Source organism: Vulpes lagopus, chromosome 1, assembly GCF_018345385.1.
Source record: "Vulpes lagopus strain Blue_001 chromosome 1, ASM1834538v1, whole genome shotgun sequence".
NCBI classification, from domain to species: domain Eukaryota; kingdom Metazoa; phylum Chordata; class Mammalia; order Carnivora; family Canidae; genus Vulpes; species Vulpes lagopus.
The window spans coordinates 185,522,685-185,538,933 of record NC_054824.1 but is presented as its reverse complement, the minus strand read 5'-3'; the positions used below and the strand labels follow the sequence as shown (position 1 = coordinate 185,538,933).

The 16,249-nt window shown below is 59.3% G+C and overlaps 1 protein-coding gene across 1 annotated transcript; it reads right to left on the bottom strand.

Moving 5' to 3' along the window:
• Positions 1–11,207: 11,207 nt before the first annotated feature.
• LOC121487986 (alpha-1,3-mannosyl-glycoprotein 4-beta-N-acetylglucosaminyltransferase-like protein MGAT4E) lies at positions 11,208–13,701 on the bottom strand. Its single transcript, XM_041750154.1, has 3 exons — positions 13,576–13,701; positions 13,178–13,274; positions 11,208–12,349 (listed from the first exon to the last, which is right to left on the bottom strand). The coding sequence occupies exons 1-3, from the start codon at positions 13,699–13,701 to the stop codon at positions 11,208–11,210; spliced, it is 1,365 nt and encodes a 454-aa protein (XP_041606088.1).
• Positions 13,702–16,249: the final 2,548 nt, after the last annotated feature.

Here is a 16,249-nt window from a genome sequence, read left to right as displayed (position 1 = left end):
CAGGGTCCCTGGGGAGGAGGGAGGTTATCCTGCTGGGGGCCCAGGACATTAAGGGGCAGGACCCAAGGACAGGGAGGGTTAGAGTGTCTCCGCGGCGCCAGCCCATCTTAGAAATCCTCCCTGCCCCCAGCCTTTAGTGTGGAGGCCTCGTGCCCCCCCCCCCCCGCCCCCGGGCACATTTTGAGCAAGGCCTAGTTCACGCTGCTCCCCGTGTCTCCCAGAGCTGGGCTGAGCCTCCTGCTGCGGAGCCCGGGCCGTGACCTTGGTTTCCTTGGGACGCGGTTCCTGCGAGTTCAGAGGGAGAGGCAGGTCCTCTGACCCGACCCCTCCCTGCACCCGCAGCTCCCAGCCCCGCGGCGTCCGGCGTACGGGTCCTCGGCCTTGGGGGACCCGCCTGCTGCCCGCCCGTCTTCCTTTTCTGAAGCTCACGGGTGACAAGTGTGCGTGGTGCCCCCGGGGGACACAGGCTCCCAGCTGCTCCGTCCCGGAGGCCTGGCGCCGGAGCCCGGGGGGCGGGGGGCTGTGTGGGGAGAGGGCCAGGCTGCCCGGGCGCGACAGCGGGCGGAGGCCCCAGAGGCACGGGTGGGCCCGCCAGGTGGCCGAGGGCCCGCAGCCCAGGCCTGAGATGGAGGCGGCGGCGCCAGGAACGGCCCTGAGCTGCGAGCCCGGCTGCGCCCTCGGTTCGCGAGGAAGTCCCGCGGCCTGCCGTGTGCCACGGTCCGCGTCCGCGGGAGGGAGCCCACGAGGGGGCCGCGGCCTCCCGTGTCAGGCCTTCGGTGGCCGGCAGCCGGGGAAGCCTGTGGAAGCGACGGTTCCCCACCTGGGGTCCTGTTGCAGGACGGTTCGGGGGTGTCCGCCGCGGGGGGTGCCCCGGCTGGTGGGAGCAGCCCGGACAGACCCCGTCTGCCCGCAACTGCGGCCCCAAGACGCGAGGGGCAGCTCAGATCCCAGCCGGTTCCCTAGAGGTCGTGGCAGCTGCGAGCAGGGCCCGGGCGGGGTGGGGGGGCCAGAGCCACTGCCCCCCGTGGCCCATCCACGGGCCGCGCCCGGACCGAGTGCCTGAGCCTGGAGTCGGCGGCGGGGAGGCTGGGATCCGGCTTCTGGGTTTTACTCTATTTTTTAGTTTCTTAAAAGATTATTATTTATTTGAGAGCCGCGCTGGCATTGGGAGGGAGAACCGGGGTCCCGGCCGCCAGCGCCCCTTCCTCTAAAGCAGCAGAACCCACTTCGCTCCCGCGGCCGGAGAGGGCGGGGCTTGGTGTCGGGGAGCAGCGGGTGTGCGGGGGTTCCCGGGGTCCCCCCCAAGCCCCAGCGGCCACCCAGGTCTGCGGGCAGGAGGGGGCCCAGGGGAAGGGGCGGGGGCGGGCCGAGCCGAGCACCTGTTGCCCCTGCCCCTTACTTGCCACGTTGGGGGGCTTGTTCCTGGTGGGGGAGACCCGGGGGCGCAGACCTGGCCACGGAGCCCTGGGCCCCGCCTCCCGGGAGCAGCGGGGGGTGCAGGGACCCACTGCCGGCTGGGAAGAGGCGCCCCCCACACACCCCTCAGGTGCGACACCCCTCGTGGGTGAGCCGGCAGACCCAGCCACGTGCCTCTGTGGACAAGGCCACAGAAGGGAGGCAAAGAGGAGGGAACGTGGGGTGAGGTGTCCACAGGGTCACACACTGACACGCAGGGTGGGATGTCCGTGGGGTCACACGCGGTGGGGTGTCCACGGGTCCCCCACCCCCACACGTGCTTTCCCGTGACCTCAGTGGTCTCCCGCATGGAGTGTGAGCAGCCGCAGCCTCTGCCTCCAGGAGGCCTGAGGTGGGGACCACGGCGGAAGGTGGGCACCAGGTCCTCTCGGCCCCCGGCCCGTGGGGTGGCCTGTCCCGTGCTGGGCATCTGTCCCCTCGCCCACCAACCAGCCAGCAAAGGCTGACCTGCTCCCGGGGCCAGGCGAGGGCAGTGTCCACCGTGTGGACAGTGGGGCCATGGTCAGCGTCACCCCGTGGGTGGAGGGGGCCCCGCACCCTGCTCTGAGCGCCCCGTCGCGGTCCCCGGCTCCTCCTGCCATAACCCGCTGCGTCCTCCTCGATGCCCTCCCTTCCCCCCAACCAAGGCCTTCGGAGGACACTCCGTCCCCGCTGCTCAGTCCAGGCTTCCTGTTGCACTGGCACCGCCGCCCAGAGCACCCCTGGGCCCCGCTCCGCCCCTGCCCGCTCACAGCCGGGCTCCCAGAAGCTTCTAGGTGGGTCAGAGGGGCCGCTCCTGGGGGCCCGGCCCAGTGTGTCCTGCCTCCCAGCCGCCCAGGCAGACCCAAAACTAACGTGAGCGACAGGCGGCGGCTCCGCGAGGGCTTCTCCTGGGAGTGCAGCCCCCCCGCCCTCCCCTCCCCTCCAGGCCGGGCAGGACACGTCGGTGGCTCACCCTTGCGTTGTGGGCATGGCCGGGGACCGAGCGCCCAGAGTGCACGACAGGCCCTCCAGCTGGACGGTGCCCCCCCCGCGACCCTCTGCTGCAGTCCCGACCTTCGAATGTGGCCTTACCTGGGAGGGGCCCCCCCGCTACTCCAGTGTGACCTGCGTCCTCCTGCAAAGGAGAAACTCGGGGAACACCCGGGGGCTCAGTGGTGGAACGTCTGCCTCGGGCCCAGGGCGTGATCCCGGGTCCCGGGATCGAGTCCCGCGTCGGGCTCCCCGCGCCGTGGAGCCTGCTTCTCCCTCTGCCTGGGTCTCTGCCTCTCTCTGCATCTTTTTTTTTTTAAGAAAAGGGGGGACATTTGGACACATCCACAGAGAGAAAGCCGTGTGCAGGACAGCGTGGCCAGATCCTGGAAGGAGCCCCAGAACAGCCGGCCCCAGTGCTCCCACCCGCGGGTTCGTGGCCGTGACCCCCCCATGACCGCGGCCTTCCAGCCTCCGGAGCCGGGAGACAACACGTTTCCCTGGTCTCAAGCACCCGGTCTGTGGAGCTTTGTTACAACGGCCCAGAGGCTCGCGGGAGGGACACGAAGTGCACCCCTGCCCCCCTCCCCACCCCCCTGTGCATAGGTGCACCCCCAGGGGCCCGGGGGGGCGTGCGTGGTCGCTGCTTTGCAGACTGTCGGAGCAAGACCGCTCAAGCGTGGACAGGACAACGGCCAGGCCAGGCCAGGCCAGGGACGCCCAGGTTCTAGGCCTGCCTCTGCCCCCAACCTCCGGGCAGCCCTGGGAGGCCGACGGCCCTCCTGCCCTTCCCGGGTCCTGGGGTCAAGCTTGGGGAACATGGTCTCTTTGGCTGTTGCTGGCCTCCAGACCCCGGGCCGTCCTGCGCGCTCCTGACTGGACCAGGGTCCCCCGAGGGCTCAACCCCGGGGCCGGTCACCACCCCTACAACGTTCCTGCTTCAGTGGGCCCAGGTCGGGCCTGAGAACTTGCATTCCTGAGAAGCTCCCAGGGGATGCTGCTTTGAGCCGCCCTGTGAGGGGATGGGCCCAGGGCCGTGGGTCCCCGCCCGGTCTGCACCTCGGAGCACTGGGGGCCAGGGTCTGCCCTGGAGCTCCCGTCCGCCTGCCCTTGGACCCAAGCTCTGCTGTTTTTCTAAAAGTCTTCGGTGAAGCCAGTGTGTGGCCAGAGTTGAGGGCCGCCGCTCAAGGGCCCCAGACGTTGGCAGGTGCACAATAAAGCCACCGGTGCGCACTCTGGAAAACTTGTTCGCCGGGCATCTGGGTGGCTCGGTCGGTTACGTGTCCGCCTTCAGCTCAGGCCGTGATCCTGGGGCCCTGGGGTCGGCTCCCAGCTCGGCGGAGAGCCTGGTTCTCCCCCTGCCCCTGCCTGTGCTCCCAATCTCTCTGTCTGTCTCTCAAATAAATCAATGAAATCTTAAAAAAAAAAAAAAAAAAAAAAAAAAAAAAAGGAAGAAAAATTGTTCATCAATCTGACATGCTCGGCCCAAACAAAATATAGCTGAAAACGAAAAAAAAGCGTTCCCTCACTTCCTGCGGTTAAAGTTGACTTTTCAGTTCCCGTCATCCCTTGTGAGCCTGTAACTGCTCCTCGGCCCGCCAGGCCTCATTACTGACCTGGTTCAGCCCCTGGGAGGGAGAAGGTTCTCCGCCCCTGCCTCGGACATCAGCACAGACCTTGTGCGAGTGGAGAGACTCCCCAGCGTGCACCTCAAGGTCAATGACTTGTTGAATTCGAGTCAAAATGCCCTAAGCCGGGGATCCCTGGGTGGCCCAGTGTTTTAGCTCCTGCCTTCGGCCCAGGGTGTGATCCTGGAGACCCGGGATCAAGTCCCACGTCGGGCTCCCTGCATGGAGCCTGCTTCTCCCTCTGTCTGGGTCTCTGCCTCTCTCTCTCTCTCTCTGCCTATCATGAATAAATGAATAAAAATCTTTAAGAAAACAAAATAAAATAAAATGCCCTAAACCTCTGGACACTCGCTGTGGCCCTGGCGTGACGGAGTGAGCATGTAGGAAAGGACAGGGCTCCCAGGACCAGTGGTGGGAGCGTGCTGGCCGCTCAGCTTCTGTGCAACAGTGACCTCAGGCACGAGGGAGCGTCGCATGGCCTCGCTGCACCAGTGCGGACCCAGCGCGGTGACCCCCCACCCCCAGCCATCTCGGGAGGTGGCCTCCCTGCTCTGTAGATGAGGAAACGTCCGGAGGGAGGTTCGCCCAAGGCCCGGCAGCTGGGACAGGGCTCGGCTGGGACTGGCCCCGCGCCCGCTCCTCGGCGGGGAGATACGGGAGCAGCCAGAAGGTTGGCTGACGGGGGAGCCTAGTGCCCCGCACAGCCCCGGACCTGGAGCCGAGGTGGCGGTGGACAGGCGAGTTCCGCTGGGGTCGGGAGGGGAGTGGGGCCGGGAGGCCCGAATCTCCAGTTCTGCAGGAAGGAGTGAGGAGGGAAAAGACAGACCCGCCTTCCCGCTGCTCCTTCCTGCCGGCCCACGGGGCTGCTGAGGGAGAGCCGGAGCAGCGCCAAGCTGCCCCCGGCCCCCGGATTCCGCCGCGTTCTCTTTCAGCAGGTAATAAAATGCCAAGTTCGTACTGTGAAGCCCTGGGAGAGAGGTCTGAACAGGCCTGCAGGGCCCTCCGGGGTTCGTCCTAGGGGCGGGACAGGGAGCAGCAGGACGCCTGGCCTCGCTCAGTGGGCACCGGAGGTCCTCGGGGACCCCTCGCTGCACGGGGGTCTGGGCAGGGAAACAGGCCTAGCGACGGCCCCGGGCCCAGCATGAGGTGGGGGAGGCTGCTGCAGGGACGACAGTCCCGCCTCGCCCCACCCCTGCAAGGCCCAGGCCACCGGCGTTACCGAGGCTAGAGGCTACCGTGTGCTTCGGAAATTAAGGCTGACGAGGGCTTCCCTCCGGGAGCTTCACGGAACTCGAGCGACTGAAAAGCAGAGGAATTGTCCAGTCGCTCAACAAACACCCCAGCATTTGGGCGCCGGATTTGGAGGGAAGCAGGAACCCACTGTGCAGACCAATCCGGGTGCATTTGCCCCGGGAGCTCTTTGAAAGGAGGGGAGCCTGCAGGGGTGGGGGGTAGCCACGTGGAAAAGGAGGGGGACTGGCTGCTGGGGGGGGCGCAGCCGGGGCACGCTGGGTGGCAGCAACACAGCGACGTGATCCTCTGTCCTGTAGTGACGCCGACCCTGAGCCGGTGCTTACTAAGCACCTGCGATGCTCTGGGGGCTCCATGTACTCGTCCCCCCACTCAGCGCTGGGCTGCGGTGACCTGACTTCCCAAGTGTGTCCTCTCTGCTGAGCTCCGCACCCCGTTGGGCCTCCCAGAGCCGCAGTGGTAACCACTCAGCGTAGACCCCCCCCCTTTTTTTAAATATTATTTATTCATGAGACATAGAAACACAGGCAGAGACACAGGCTCCCTGCGGGGATCCTGATGCTGGATCCCAGGGTCACGCCCTGGGCCGAAGGTGGTGCTTAACCACTGAGCCCCCCGGGTGTCCCAAGACCTCCTTTAAAGATTTTTTTTTTTAATTTATTTATGATAGACACAGAGAGAGGCAGAGACACAGGCAGAGGGAGAAGCAGGCTCCATGCAGGGAGCCCGACACAGGACTCAATCCCCAGACTCCATCCCGGGACTCCAGGATCAGGCCCTGGGCCAAAGGCAGGTGCGAAACCACTGAGAACCCTCCCCCAGGCATCCCCAACCTCCTTTAAAAAAAAAAAGCCCTTTTTCTTTTATTTATTTATGATAGTCACATAGTCACAGAGAGAGAGAGAGAGAGAGAGAGAGGCAGAGACACAGGCAGAGGGAGAAGCAGGCTCCATGCACCGGGAGCCCGATGTGGGATTCGATCCCGGGTCTCCAGGATAGCGCCCTGGGGCTAAACCTAAACTAAAGGCAGGCGCTAACCGCTGCGCCACCCAGGGATCCCAAAAAAACCCTTACTTTTTCAACCCTCCAAAACATCCTCTTAAAGCAACATTTCCTGGGGATCCCTGGGTGGCTCAGCGGTTTGGTGCCTGCCTTTGGCCCGGGGCATAGTCCTGGGGTCCTGGGATTGGGTCCCGCGTCGGGCTCCCAGCATGGAGCCTGCTTCTCCCTACTCCTGTGTCTCTGCCTCTCTATGTGTGTATCATAAACAAATAAATAAATAAATCTTTTAAAAAAAAAGAGCAACATTTCCTTTCCTTGAGGATGTCGCCCCTCAGGGTGCCTGGTGGCCCAGGGTAGAGCACGGGACGCCTGATCTTGCGGTTGTGAGTTCAAGCCCCACGATGAGTATAGAGATTACTTAAAATTTCTTTTTGATGTCACCCCTCATCTTCCTCTCAAGCAAAATCCGACTCCTTTAGCTTTTTTTTTTTTTTTTTTTAAGATTTTATTTATTTATTCATGAGAGACACAGGGAGGAGAAGCAGGCTCCATGCTGGGAGCCCGATGTGGGACTCAATCCCAGGACTCCAGGATCACATCCTGAGCCAAAGGCAGGCGCTCAACCTCTGAGCCACCAGGCGTCCCATCCTTTAGCTTTTTGTAGGAGGCCTTTGGCTTGCGGGGCCCAGGGCAAGGCGGCAGGATGCCGGGGAGGACACGGATATGCGCTGAAGCTCTGCGCTCACCGCCGCCCACCGCCACCCACAGCCGCCCACCCGGGTCCCTGTCTGCCCTCCCTGCAGTCCCAGGAGTGAGCGCGTCCCCAGGAGCCGGTGCCCTGGTAAGACCTTAGTCCCTCGCTTGAACTGCTCACCTCCACCTCCGCCCGGGCCACCCTTCCCTCCACTTCCTGCCTGGGAGCTGCTCTGGGTCACTGCCCACCCCAGGCACCAGGCGCAGGCCCCGGAATTCTGTGTCACTTGTCCCCACGCTGGACCAGGCCAGAATGGACAGCCCGTCACCTCTCCCCGGTGCCCGGGACACAGCCGGCGCCTGGCTCCTGGAGGCTGCTCTGTGGGGAGCCTGCCAGGGCCGCGGTAGGTCTACCCTGAGCAGCTACGAAAAGAGAAAATCAGAGGTTGAAGCTCCATGCGTGGAGAATGGGCGAGATTCGGTAAAATAATTTTAAACCAGCAATTCCAGGGGCGTCTGGGTGGCTCAGTGAGTGACGCGCCTGCCTTCGGCTCAGGTCCTGGCCCCAGGGCCCTGGGATCGAGCCCCGCATCGGGCTCCCTGCTCCCGGGACTCAGCCTCTCTCTCCCTCTGCCCCTCCCCCTGCTCGTTCTCTCTCAAATAAAATCTTTAAATAAAATAAACAAGCAATTGCAGGTGAATCTGATGCGGGTAGTTTGTAGACCACTTTTTGAAGACACTGTTGGGCAGCCCGGGTGGCTCAGCGGTTTAGCGCCGCCTTTGGCCCAGGGCATGACCCCAGGGTCCCGGGATCGAGTCCTGCGCCGGGCTCCCTGCGTGGAGCCTGCTGCTCCCTCTGCCTCTCTCTCTGTGTCTCTCATGAATAAATTAAATATTTTTTTTAAAAAAAGACACTGTTTTAAGATTGAGTCTCTGTATGTAAGGTAACCGTGGCCAGAAGTAGAAAGGTCTGGAAGGGCGGACTGGCTTTTGGAGCAAGCTGAAGAATTTGGTTTTAGACATGGTGACTGGAGGTGACAGTGGGAGAGCCAAGGGGAGGGCGCCTGTCATCAGCTGGAGAGAAGACACCGAGGCTCAGAGGGTGCTGCGGACTGGGAGCACCCCAGAGCTCCTTCGGGTGACTGAGCACAGTGTCACAGAAATTGAAGAAGGAAGGTATGGGTGACGAGGCGTCAAGGGCCCTGGAGCATTCCGTGTTTGGGGGGCAGAGGGAGCAGCGTCAGTGGCAGGCATCCGCAGCAAGAGGGGCGGGTGGAAATCCAGAGTGCAGGACCGCGAGCCGAGGTGGGGAGAGGGGGGTGGGAAGCGTCGTTACGAAGAGCCCATCGTGCGCCGGGGGCCGAGACAGACCCCTCCCTGTGTCCCCCGTGGACTTTTTTTTTTTTTAAAGATTTTATTTATTCATGAGAGACAGGGGGAGGGAGGCGGAGACACAGGCAGAGGGAGAAGCAGGCTCCATGCAGGGAGCCTGACGGGGGACTCGATCCCGGGACTCCAGGATCAGGCCCTGGGCCGCAGGCGGCGCCAAACCGCTGAGCCACCCGGGATCCCTCCCCCGTGGACTTCTGCTGGGGTCCCGCGTCCTGACCCTCTTCAGAGCCGTCTGCACAGGATATCCGTAGTGACCTTTCCGGAGCGCGGCGCGGGTCACGTTCACTCTCCTGCTTAAAACTGTTGGGGCATTCCCGGCTGCCAGCAGGGTAGTCAGAACCCCTTTATGTGCTTCTACAGGGTTTTTATTATTATTATTATTATTAAGATATATTCCTGTACTATAAAATTATTTTTTTTCTTTTTTAGAGCCATCACCAGCAGGCATTAGGACAAAGCTAAAGGGAGAGAGAGAGACTCTCAAGCAGGCTCCACACTCAGCGTGCAGCCCGATGCAGGGCTCAAGCCCGCGACCCTGAGATCATGACTTGAGCCGAAATCAAGAGTTGGACGCTTAACCAGCTGAGCCACCTGGGGGCCCCTGGGGGTCATTCTGCGCCTCCCTTTTCCCGGGCCCTGGCCACTAACCCACTTCTATTTCTGTAGATTTGCTCAGTCTGGACATTTCCCGTAGACGGAATCCGACAGCACGTGGCCTCCAGCTCTCATGCCGCTGGCGGCTCGTCAGGCCTCCCTTCCTCTAACGGCCAACTCCTACTTCACGGTCCGGGCGTGCACTTCAGCGTGTGTACCCTTCCATCACGTGGACGTGTAGGTGGTTCTCACTTGTGGGTTATTACAATACTGCTGTGAACACGCGTGGATGCGGCTTCGTGTCTGGCATAGACTGGGGGAGGGATTGCTGGGTCACGTGGTGATCCACTGGCCGTTCTGAGGAAGGTTCTAAACACCTTCCCAAAGTGACTGTCCCATTTTACAACCCCACCAGCAATGGATGCGGGGCCCGAGTTCTCTAAATCCTCACCAACACTTATTTTGCTTGCTTTTTAATTAGAGCGAAGTGGTATTTCACTGTGGTTTGGATTTGCGGTTCCCTAGTGACTAACGAGGAGCATCCTCTCACCTGCCCATTGGCCATTTGCGTGTCTTCTTTGGAGAAATCTCTATTCAAATCCCTTGCCCATCTTAATGGGTGACGATGAAGAAGTGAAAGACTTCTTGGTAATGCTCTGGACACCAGTCTCTCATCAGGCGTATGATTTGCAAATATTTTCTTCCATTCTCTGTATCACTGCCTTGACGGCGTCCTGTGAAGCATGTAAGGTTTCGATTTTGATGAGTCCAATTCATCTATTCTTTGATCGCTGATACTTTTGGTGTCATATCTTAATATACTTATTGCCTAATCCAAGGTCACAATGATTTACACCCTATATTTTCCCCTAAGGGTGTTATAGTTTTTACCCTACATTTAGGTCTATGATCCATTTTGAGTCAATCTTTTATATGGTGTGAGGCAGGGGTCTAACCTCGTTCTTTTACATGTGGATATTCAGTTGTTTCAACACCATTTGTTGAAAAGACTATCCCTCCACCCACTGAGTTGTCCGTGGCCCTACGTCAGCTGGTCTTCTCTCAGTCCTGGGGCTTCGGTTTCTGCCCCACCCCTTCTCCAGTTTGCCCTCCATCTCCTGTCCCACTAAATGTGTCTTCCCAAATGAGCCACGTCCCTTCTCACCTCTGGCCTACTTCTCAGCACGCTGTTTCTTCTACTGGAAAATCTCCCTGACCTTCTCCCCACACTACCTGGGTATCTTCTCTAATTATCTATCAGGTCTAGGCTTACATAGCATAGTTTCCAAGAAGCCTTTCCTAAGCCCCCAAGAATGTTTTAGGAAGAGCGGGTCTGTGCTTCCAAAAGACCACGCACTCAACCTCAATAGCGGCGTTTTTGTGTGCCCGGCACAGAGTAGGCTCTCGACAAGTATCTGATGAATGGGTGGATCCCAGAAGCCAAGAAGGCTGTTTCAAGAAGGAACACTAGTTAGTACCATGTATTATGCAGAGAATTACGGGGAACGAGCTCTGAAAAAAATGCAACTGGGTTTTGACTATTTTTGTCATCACAATAGGGAAGAGTTTCAAGCACTGCAGATGTAGAAGCCAGAGTTAAGGAGGGAATGTTTTAGTTACAAACTATTTATGTCCAAGTTTGTTTGTGAGGAAAGGATGAAGCTAGACAGGGACGATGAAACAGCTTAAAAAGATAGAAAATGGAGTTAAGGGCTTAGTTTTATTGCTATCAGCCCATCTGCTACTTTCCTGAATTTCAGAGAATTTGCCTTCTAATGAGAGTCACTTTCTTGGCTCCCTATGATGTCAATTTTAGGGACATCCCATGATTTCCCCATTTACCCTCCTACTACCACTATGTACTCCCCCCGCCTCTGACTGTGGTCAACATGTAAGTGTGTGTTTGCACCCACACAAGCACCCTGACCTGATTTCAGCATCCCCCCAAATCTAAACATTCTAGAGGTGACCAAGGTCTTTCCCCCAAGTTAGGCTAAGCTGTATCTGCTCCCAGAAAAAAAAAAAACTATCCTATAAGAATCACTTGTTTGGGGAGAAAAAAGAATGAACAGGTCTACTAACATCATGGTGGCACCGAAAGAACCATAGAGGCTTCCCTCTCTGCGCTTCGTTCCCTGGCACCTCCCCTCTGTCACTCAGATAGGCTGGGATGGAACGGCTTCAAGACTTTAATTTTTTTACACCCCTACTGATTCACCTTCAGCTCTGAGCTGCTTCCGTATCGTTGGCATTTTCCTCCCAGAGGTAAATATGCCTGATTATAAGACCGCCGACCTGACTAGCCTTCACCACCAGCCTTACGCAGCTCACATTGTACCCTATACTTTTCAGAAATATCTCCTGATTCATCTGCCCTTCCAAGAGATGGCCCAGCAGGGTGAAGCTGGTACAGTACTGAGGCATCCCCTCGGGGTCATAGCCCAGTTCCACTTCGCCCTTCTCTAGGGTGTACTTTCCATCCACGATGGTGCCCGTCAACACCTGCACTCTGCTCAAGTTCGCTGGGTGGTTCAAAATGACTGTCAGGTGGTTCCCCGCACTGACATTGTGGGTCCAGAAGAATGACTCATCCAGAGTGTAGGCCTCCCAGGGGAAATGAACGTCAAAAACCTTCATATCGGTGAAAATGGCTCCGGGTGGGTTGTCAGGACCATCGAGATTCTTTTTCTGAACGGGGGAGGCCTTCTGGGTGTCATTAGAGATGTAGGAGAACCTGTAGTAGAAAAGGAAAGGTCTGCAGATGATTGGGTTTTTCTGAGCTAGGAGGGTACGGAAGTGGGGGATCAGCCTGTCGAGGGGCTTTTCCTTGTAGAAGAGGAGGAGGAAATGGGCCAGGAGTGGGAGGTCCTTGCTGTGGAAGAGTTTGCCAAGGAAGCCCATATTAGAGAACTCCAGGAGCACCCACGGGGCGGACTTCATGGTGTCCACCTTCCAGTGGATGTGGGTGATAAAACTGGGGGCACAAAAGACATTGTCCTCCAGTAACAGGAAGTATTCGGAGAGCCTTGTGGCAAAGCTCACGAGGAAGGCGTGATCTACGTTCTGCCTGGAGTAGAATTCCCCGTGGTGGGCCTCCTTCCTCATGTCCTCCAGGGGCGGGTAGGCATCGGACGGAGCGTGGATCAGTAGCAACTGCCCTGCCAAGATCTGTGGGCTGAACAGGGTTGAAACACGGAGAACGGTTTCTCTGAGCCAGGTGAGGTCCGAGTGCGCCAGGTGGACCAGCACTGTGAGACGTTTCTGCTCAGTCTTAGAGGAGGCACGGAACAGAGAGACCAGGGTGTACAGGAGGTTTCTTTGATCTGGTCGTGTCGCTGAGGAGATGCCCACTGTGAGCCATGCTAAGGAGGGGCAAACAGGGGTAACCGTCAGTGCACCTCGGGCTGCGGGTAAAGGCAGCCAGAGGCTGGGGGCTGTGGTGCTGTTGGGACCGTCCCTGTGCCTTTCTTCCCTCTCATAGTCCCCCTCTACGCTCTGTCGTGGTGGAGGGGACGCTTCGACTCGTGCCACCCAGAACGTGGTCCTCAGTGCAGCAACATCAGTGTTGCAGTGTTGCATGTGGAAGGCGGTTGGGAGCGCAGAGTCTGAGTTCCTAGATAAGCGGAACCTGCCCTCTGACGGTATCGCCAAGTACCTCATGGGCAGAGGAGCACTGAGCTGGGTGATTGAGTCCCTGCGGGTCCCTTCGAGTTTTCGTGGAGCCAGGACTTTGTAGCACATGGTTTAAGCGCTCGGTCAGTATTAGCTAATGTTATAGTTATTATGGTTCTTGTTGTTTCGCCCAGTTCATCTTCCCAAAGCTCACCTTTGGGTGAAGGGAAAAGTACTTTCTGAGTCAGGAGCCCTAGGTTCTTGTCCCAGTTCTGCCACTGACCGTGTGACCTTGAGCGAGTCCCTTGACGTCTGAGCTTAGATCCTGATCCACAAAACTGAGGGATTTGGACGATGCATCTAAAGCCCCTCCTATTCCAAATATTCTCTAAGCCGGTTCTGGAACAGGGACCTTTCCCCTCCTCCTTCCTCCTTCCTGATACGGGAACGTCACGGTGGGGGGGATCGTCTGCAGGGTTCAAACATTCCGGGCACAGGCCTGCTTTCCCTCCTGGCTCCCGTACTGCCCTTGACGCCTCCACCCCCCAGGGTCCCCCAGGCTCCTCCTTGGAACTCACTCTTTCTTCTCCGCTGAATTGTTTGAATATATTTGAAGGTCAGGTCCTGCCAGTCTTCCAGCGACCTCGGGTCTTTCCTTTTGCCGTAAGTGTCCTCCTAGAGCATCGACAAAAGGCAAAGCGTGAACCTCCTTTCGTAGAAAGAACAGGGCTGAGCCCCTCGAGGCTTCTCATGAGCTCTTCCAGGGAAGGGGGGAGCGTGAGGCCCACCCGGGCTCAAGGCCTTTGCTCTCCTCCGCACCCTGGCACGTCCTGGGGGCAGCAGCTTCCTTACGGACCCACGGGCCCGCGTTCATAGCTCAGCGCCCTCCGGAGCTTCCTGCTCTCGGGTGAGAAGGTGCAGGGCTCTGAGAACCGCCCTGCCCCACCAATCCCACCCCCAGAGCGGGGGCTGCTACCTGCCCTTTGATGGTCATCACGTCTTGATCCTCTTCAATTTCCTCGGGGACCCTCAAAGTGACAAAGAGCCACAGGAAGCCGATGGCCACCAGGGTTACCAGGCAGCGCCTGACGGAGCAGCGCATGGCATCGGGCGGGCCGTGGCTCCTGCAGCAGAGAGGCGACGTGCTCAGCAGCTGGGCCCGGTCTCCATCGCCCCCGCCCAGGGCTTCTCCCTCATCACCTGGAGGCCCCCTCGCTCCCCCAGATTCTATCCTTCCTCCTCTTCCTCGTTAACTTCTTTTCACCTGAGCTGGAACCCGAGGGAGCATGACGGCCTCGTTCCCTGACTAAAGAAGGGATGTCACCTGTCCTGTGACCTCCGCTGCCCTCTTCCGGGTTTGCTGAGATCCCACTTTCCCAGAGGGCTCCCTTCTCGACACGGGGAGGGGCAGCTGGGGCTCCAGGGCCGAGGCCTGTCTCAGGAAGCAGATGCCACCACCTCCCCTCGCGGTTTTAAAACAAAAGTCCGTTTGCTACAGTCTCCGAACTTGAACTGCGGCCGAGTGCTCGGGGTGCGGCGCCTTCCTTGGTTTTTAACGAAGGGGCGTCCCCAGCGTGCTCGGCTCCAGTCCCGTTCACGGTCCTGATCGGAGCGCTCGTGGCGTGGGGCAAGTCCGCCGCGATGTTGGGCTTCGGCCCTCAGGCTGATTCAGCCTCCGAGGCATCGAGGCATCGTCGCCGCTTTCCTCCTGCGCTTGGCGTTTCTCTCCAGCGAGAGCGCGAGCGCGAGCCGGTTCCGATGGTTTCTGAAGGATCTCGGAGGCGCCTTCGCAGCCGCGCCTGCTCTTGGTCCCCTCCACGCCCCAGCGGAGCCAGGCCACCGCTCCCCTCCCTCAACCACGGAGCTTCGCTGTGCCGGGCCCAAGGTACAACGTGACCACGGCAGGACGTCTCGGCAGAGCAGGCTCTTACCCGCTTCCCCGTGCCAGGGCCTCGCGCCACCAGGCGACCCGACCCAGCCACCTGACAGGGAGAGGTGGCCCGTGGGGCGGGGACAGCCGCTGGCCACCACGGCGGAGCCTCCTGGCCACTTACGGGTCCCAGCGGAGGGCCAACCCCGAGCCCCCGAGGCCTACAGACTTCTGGAAGAGGCGGGCAAGAGAGAGAAAGGGCTGGGGTGCAGAGGGGCTGGGCCCAGACGCAGTGGCGGAGGGGTGAGGCCACAGAGGGAGCCGAGGCCTCTGGCTCCCCGCCGCCCCCGCCCAGCTAAGCTCCTGTCCCCTCCCCCCCAGATGCTCTGGCGGGTCGCAGAGGGCGCCTTGGGCGCTTCAGGCCTCGCAGCTGTTGTTATTGTTCATCCAGAGAAGGCCCCGAGGCTCCCAGCGCCCTGCCCTGCCCCTCCCTGGAGCCCAGCGCCCTACTCGGGGACTCCCTCTCCCTTCCACCGCCTCAGGCACCTCACCCCTGCCACGACCCTTTCTCTCTCTTCTGCGTGGGGGACCCTCTCTCTCCCATTCCCATCATCTTGACAAGGGGCTCCCCTACATCCCGGTGGGACAGAGACCAAAAAGCAAAATCCCTAAGTTCATGTCCTCTCTTGGGGCGCCCGGGTGGCTCTGGCTGAGCGCCTGCCTTCGGCTCGGGGCGTGACCCCGTGGTCCTGGGATCGAGTCCCACATCGGCTCCCTGCTCCCCGGGAAACCTGCTCCTCCCTCTGCCTGGGTCTCTGCCTCTCTCAGGAATAAAATAAGATCTTAAAAAAAAACCTTAAAAAATATAAATTCATGTTCTCTCCAAATCCTGCCCATTTCTCTGCGGCCCTAACAGCACAACTCCTTGGAAGCCTTGCCTCTAGCTGCCCCCACGTCGTGTCACATTTTCTCTCCTCTTACTCAACCTCCCCGCAGCTTTCGACACGGTTGACTACTGCCTCCTCCTCGAAACACTTTCTTCCCTGACGTCATTCTTGCTGCACTGATGGTTCTGTTTCTTTCCTGGCTCCTCCTCTTCCCAACCTGTCAATGTAGGAATGTCCTAGGGCTCTGTCCTTGGCTCGCTTCTTCCACACACTCTCCCTGGGTGATCCGACCCAGGCCCATGGCGTCCAGTTTATTTTACATGCGTGTGTGTGTAGGTAGGTACCTACATAGTGTACCTGCATGTGTATTTATACCCGTATACGTGGTTCCCCACCTATGAGCTTATATGTCGATAAGCCTGCGGGTCCGTACGTATATATACACAAGCATGCTGATGACCCAGGGCTGATCCTACCTGTAGCCCTGACCCCTGTCCCGAGCCCCAGATGATCTGACCATTGAGCATCTATCTCCATTTGGACGAGTAAGAGGGATCCGTTTGAACAGAGCCAGGACGGCACCACAGGTTCTGCACACCTCCCCCATGTCTTCCCCATCTCAGGAACAGCACCACCATTTGCCCATGTACTCAGGGGAAGAGCCTACAAGTCATCCTTGACGCCTCTCTTCCGCTAGCCTCTGCCTTCTATTAGTCCTGTTCCCTTTTCCTTCCAAATGTATCCCCAGCCTGACCTTTTCTCACCCACCTCTACTACTACAGCAAAAGCCTGCCAGGACTATCGCACCACCTTCTAATTGGTCTCTACCTCCACCCCTGTGCTCCTGCAATCTATTCTCCATGTGGCGATCAGAGACACTATTTAAAATGTAT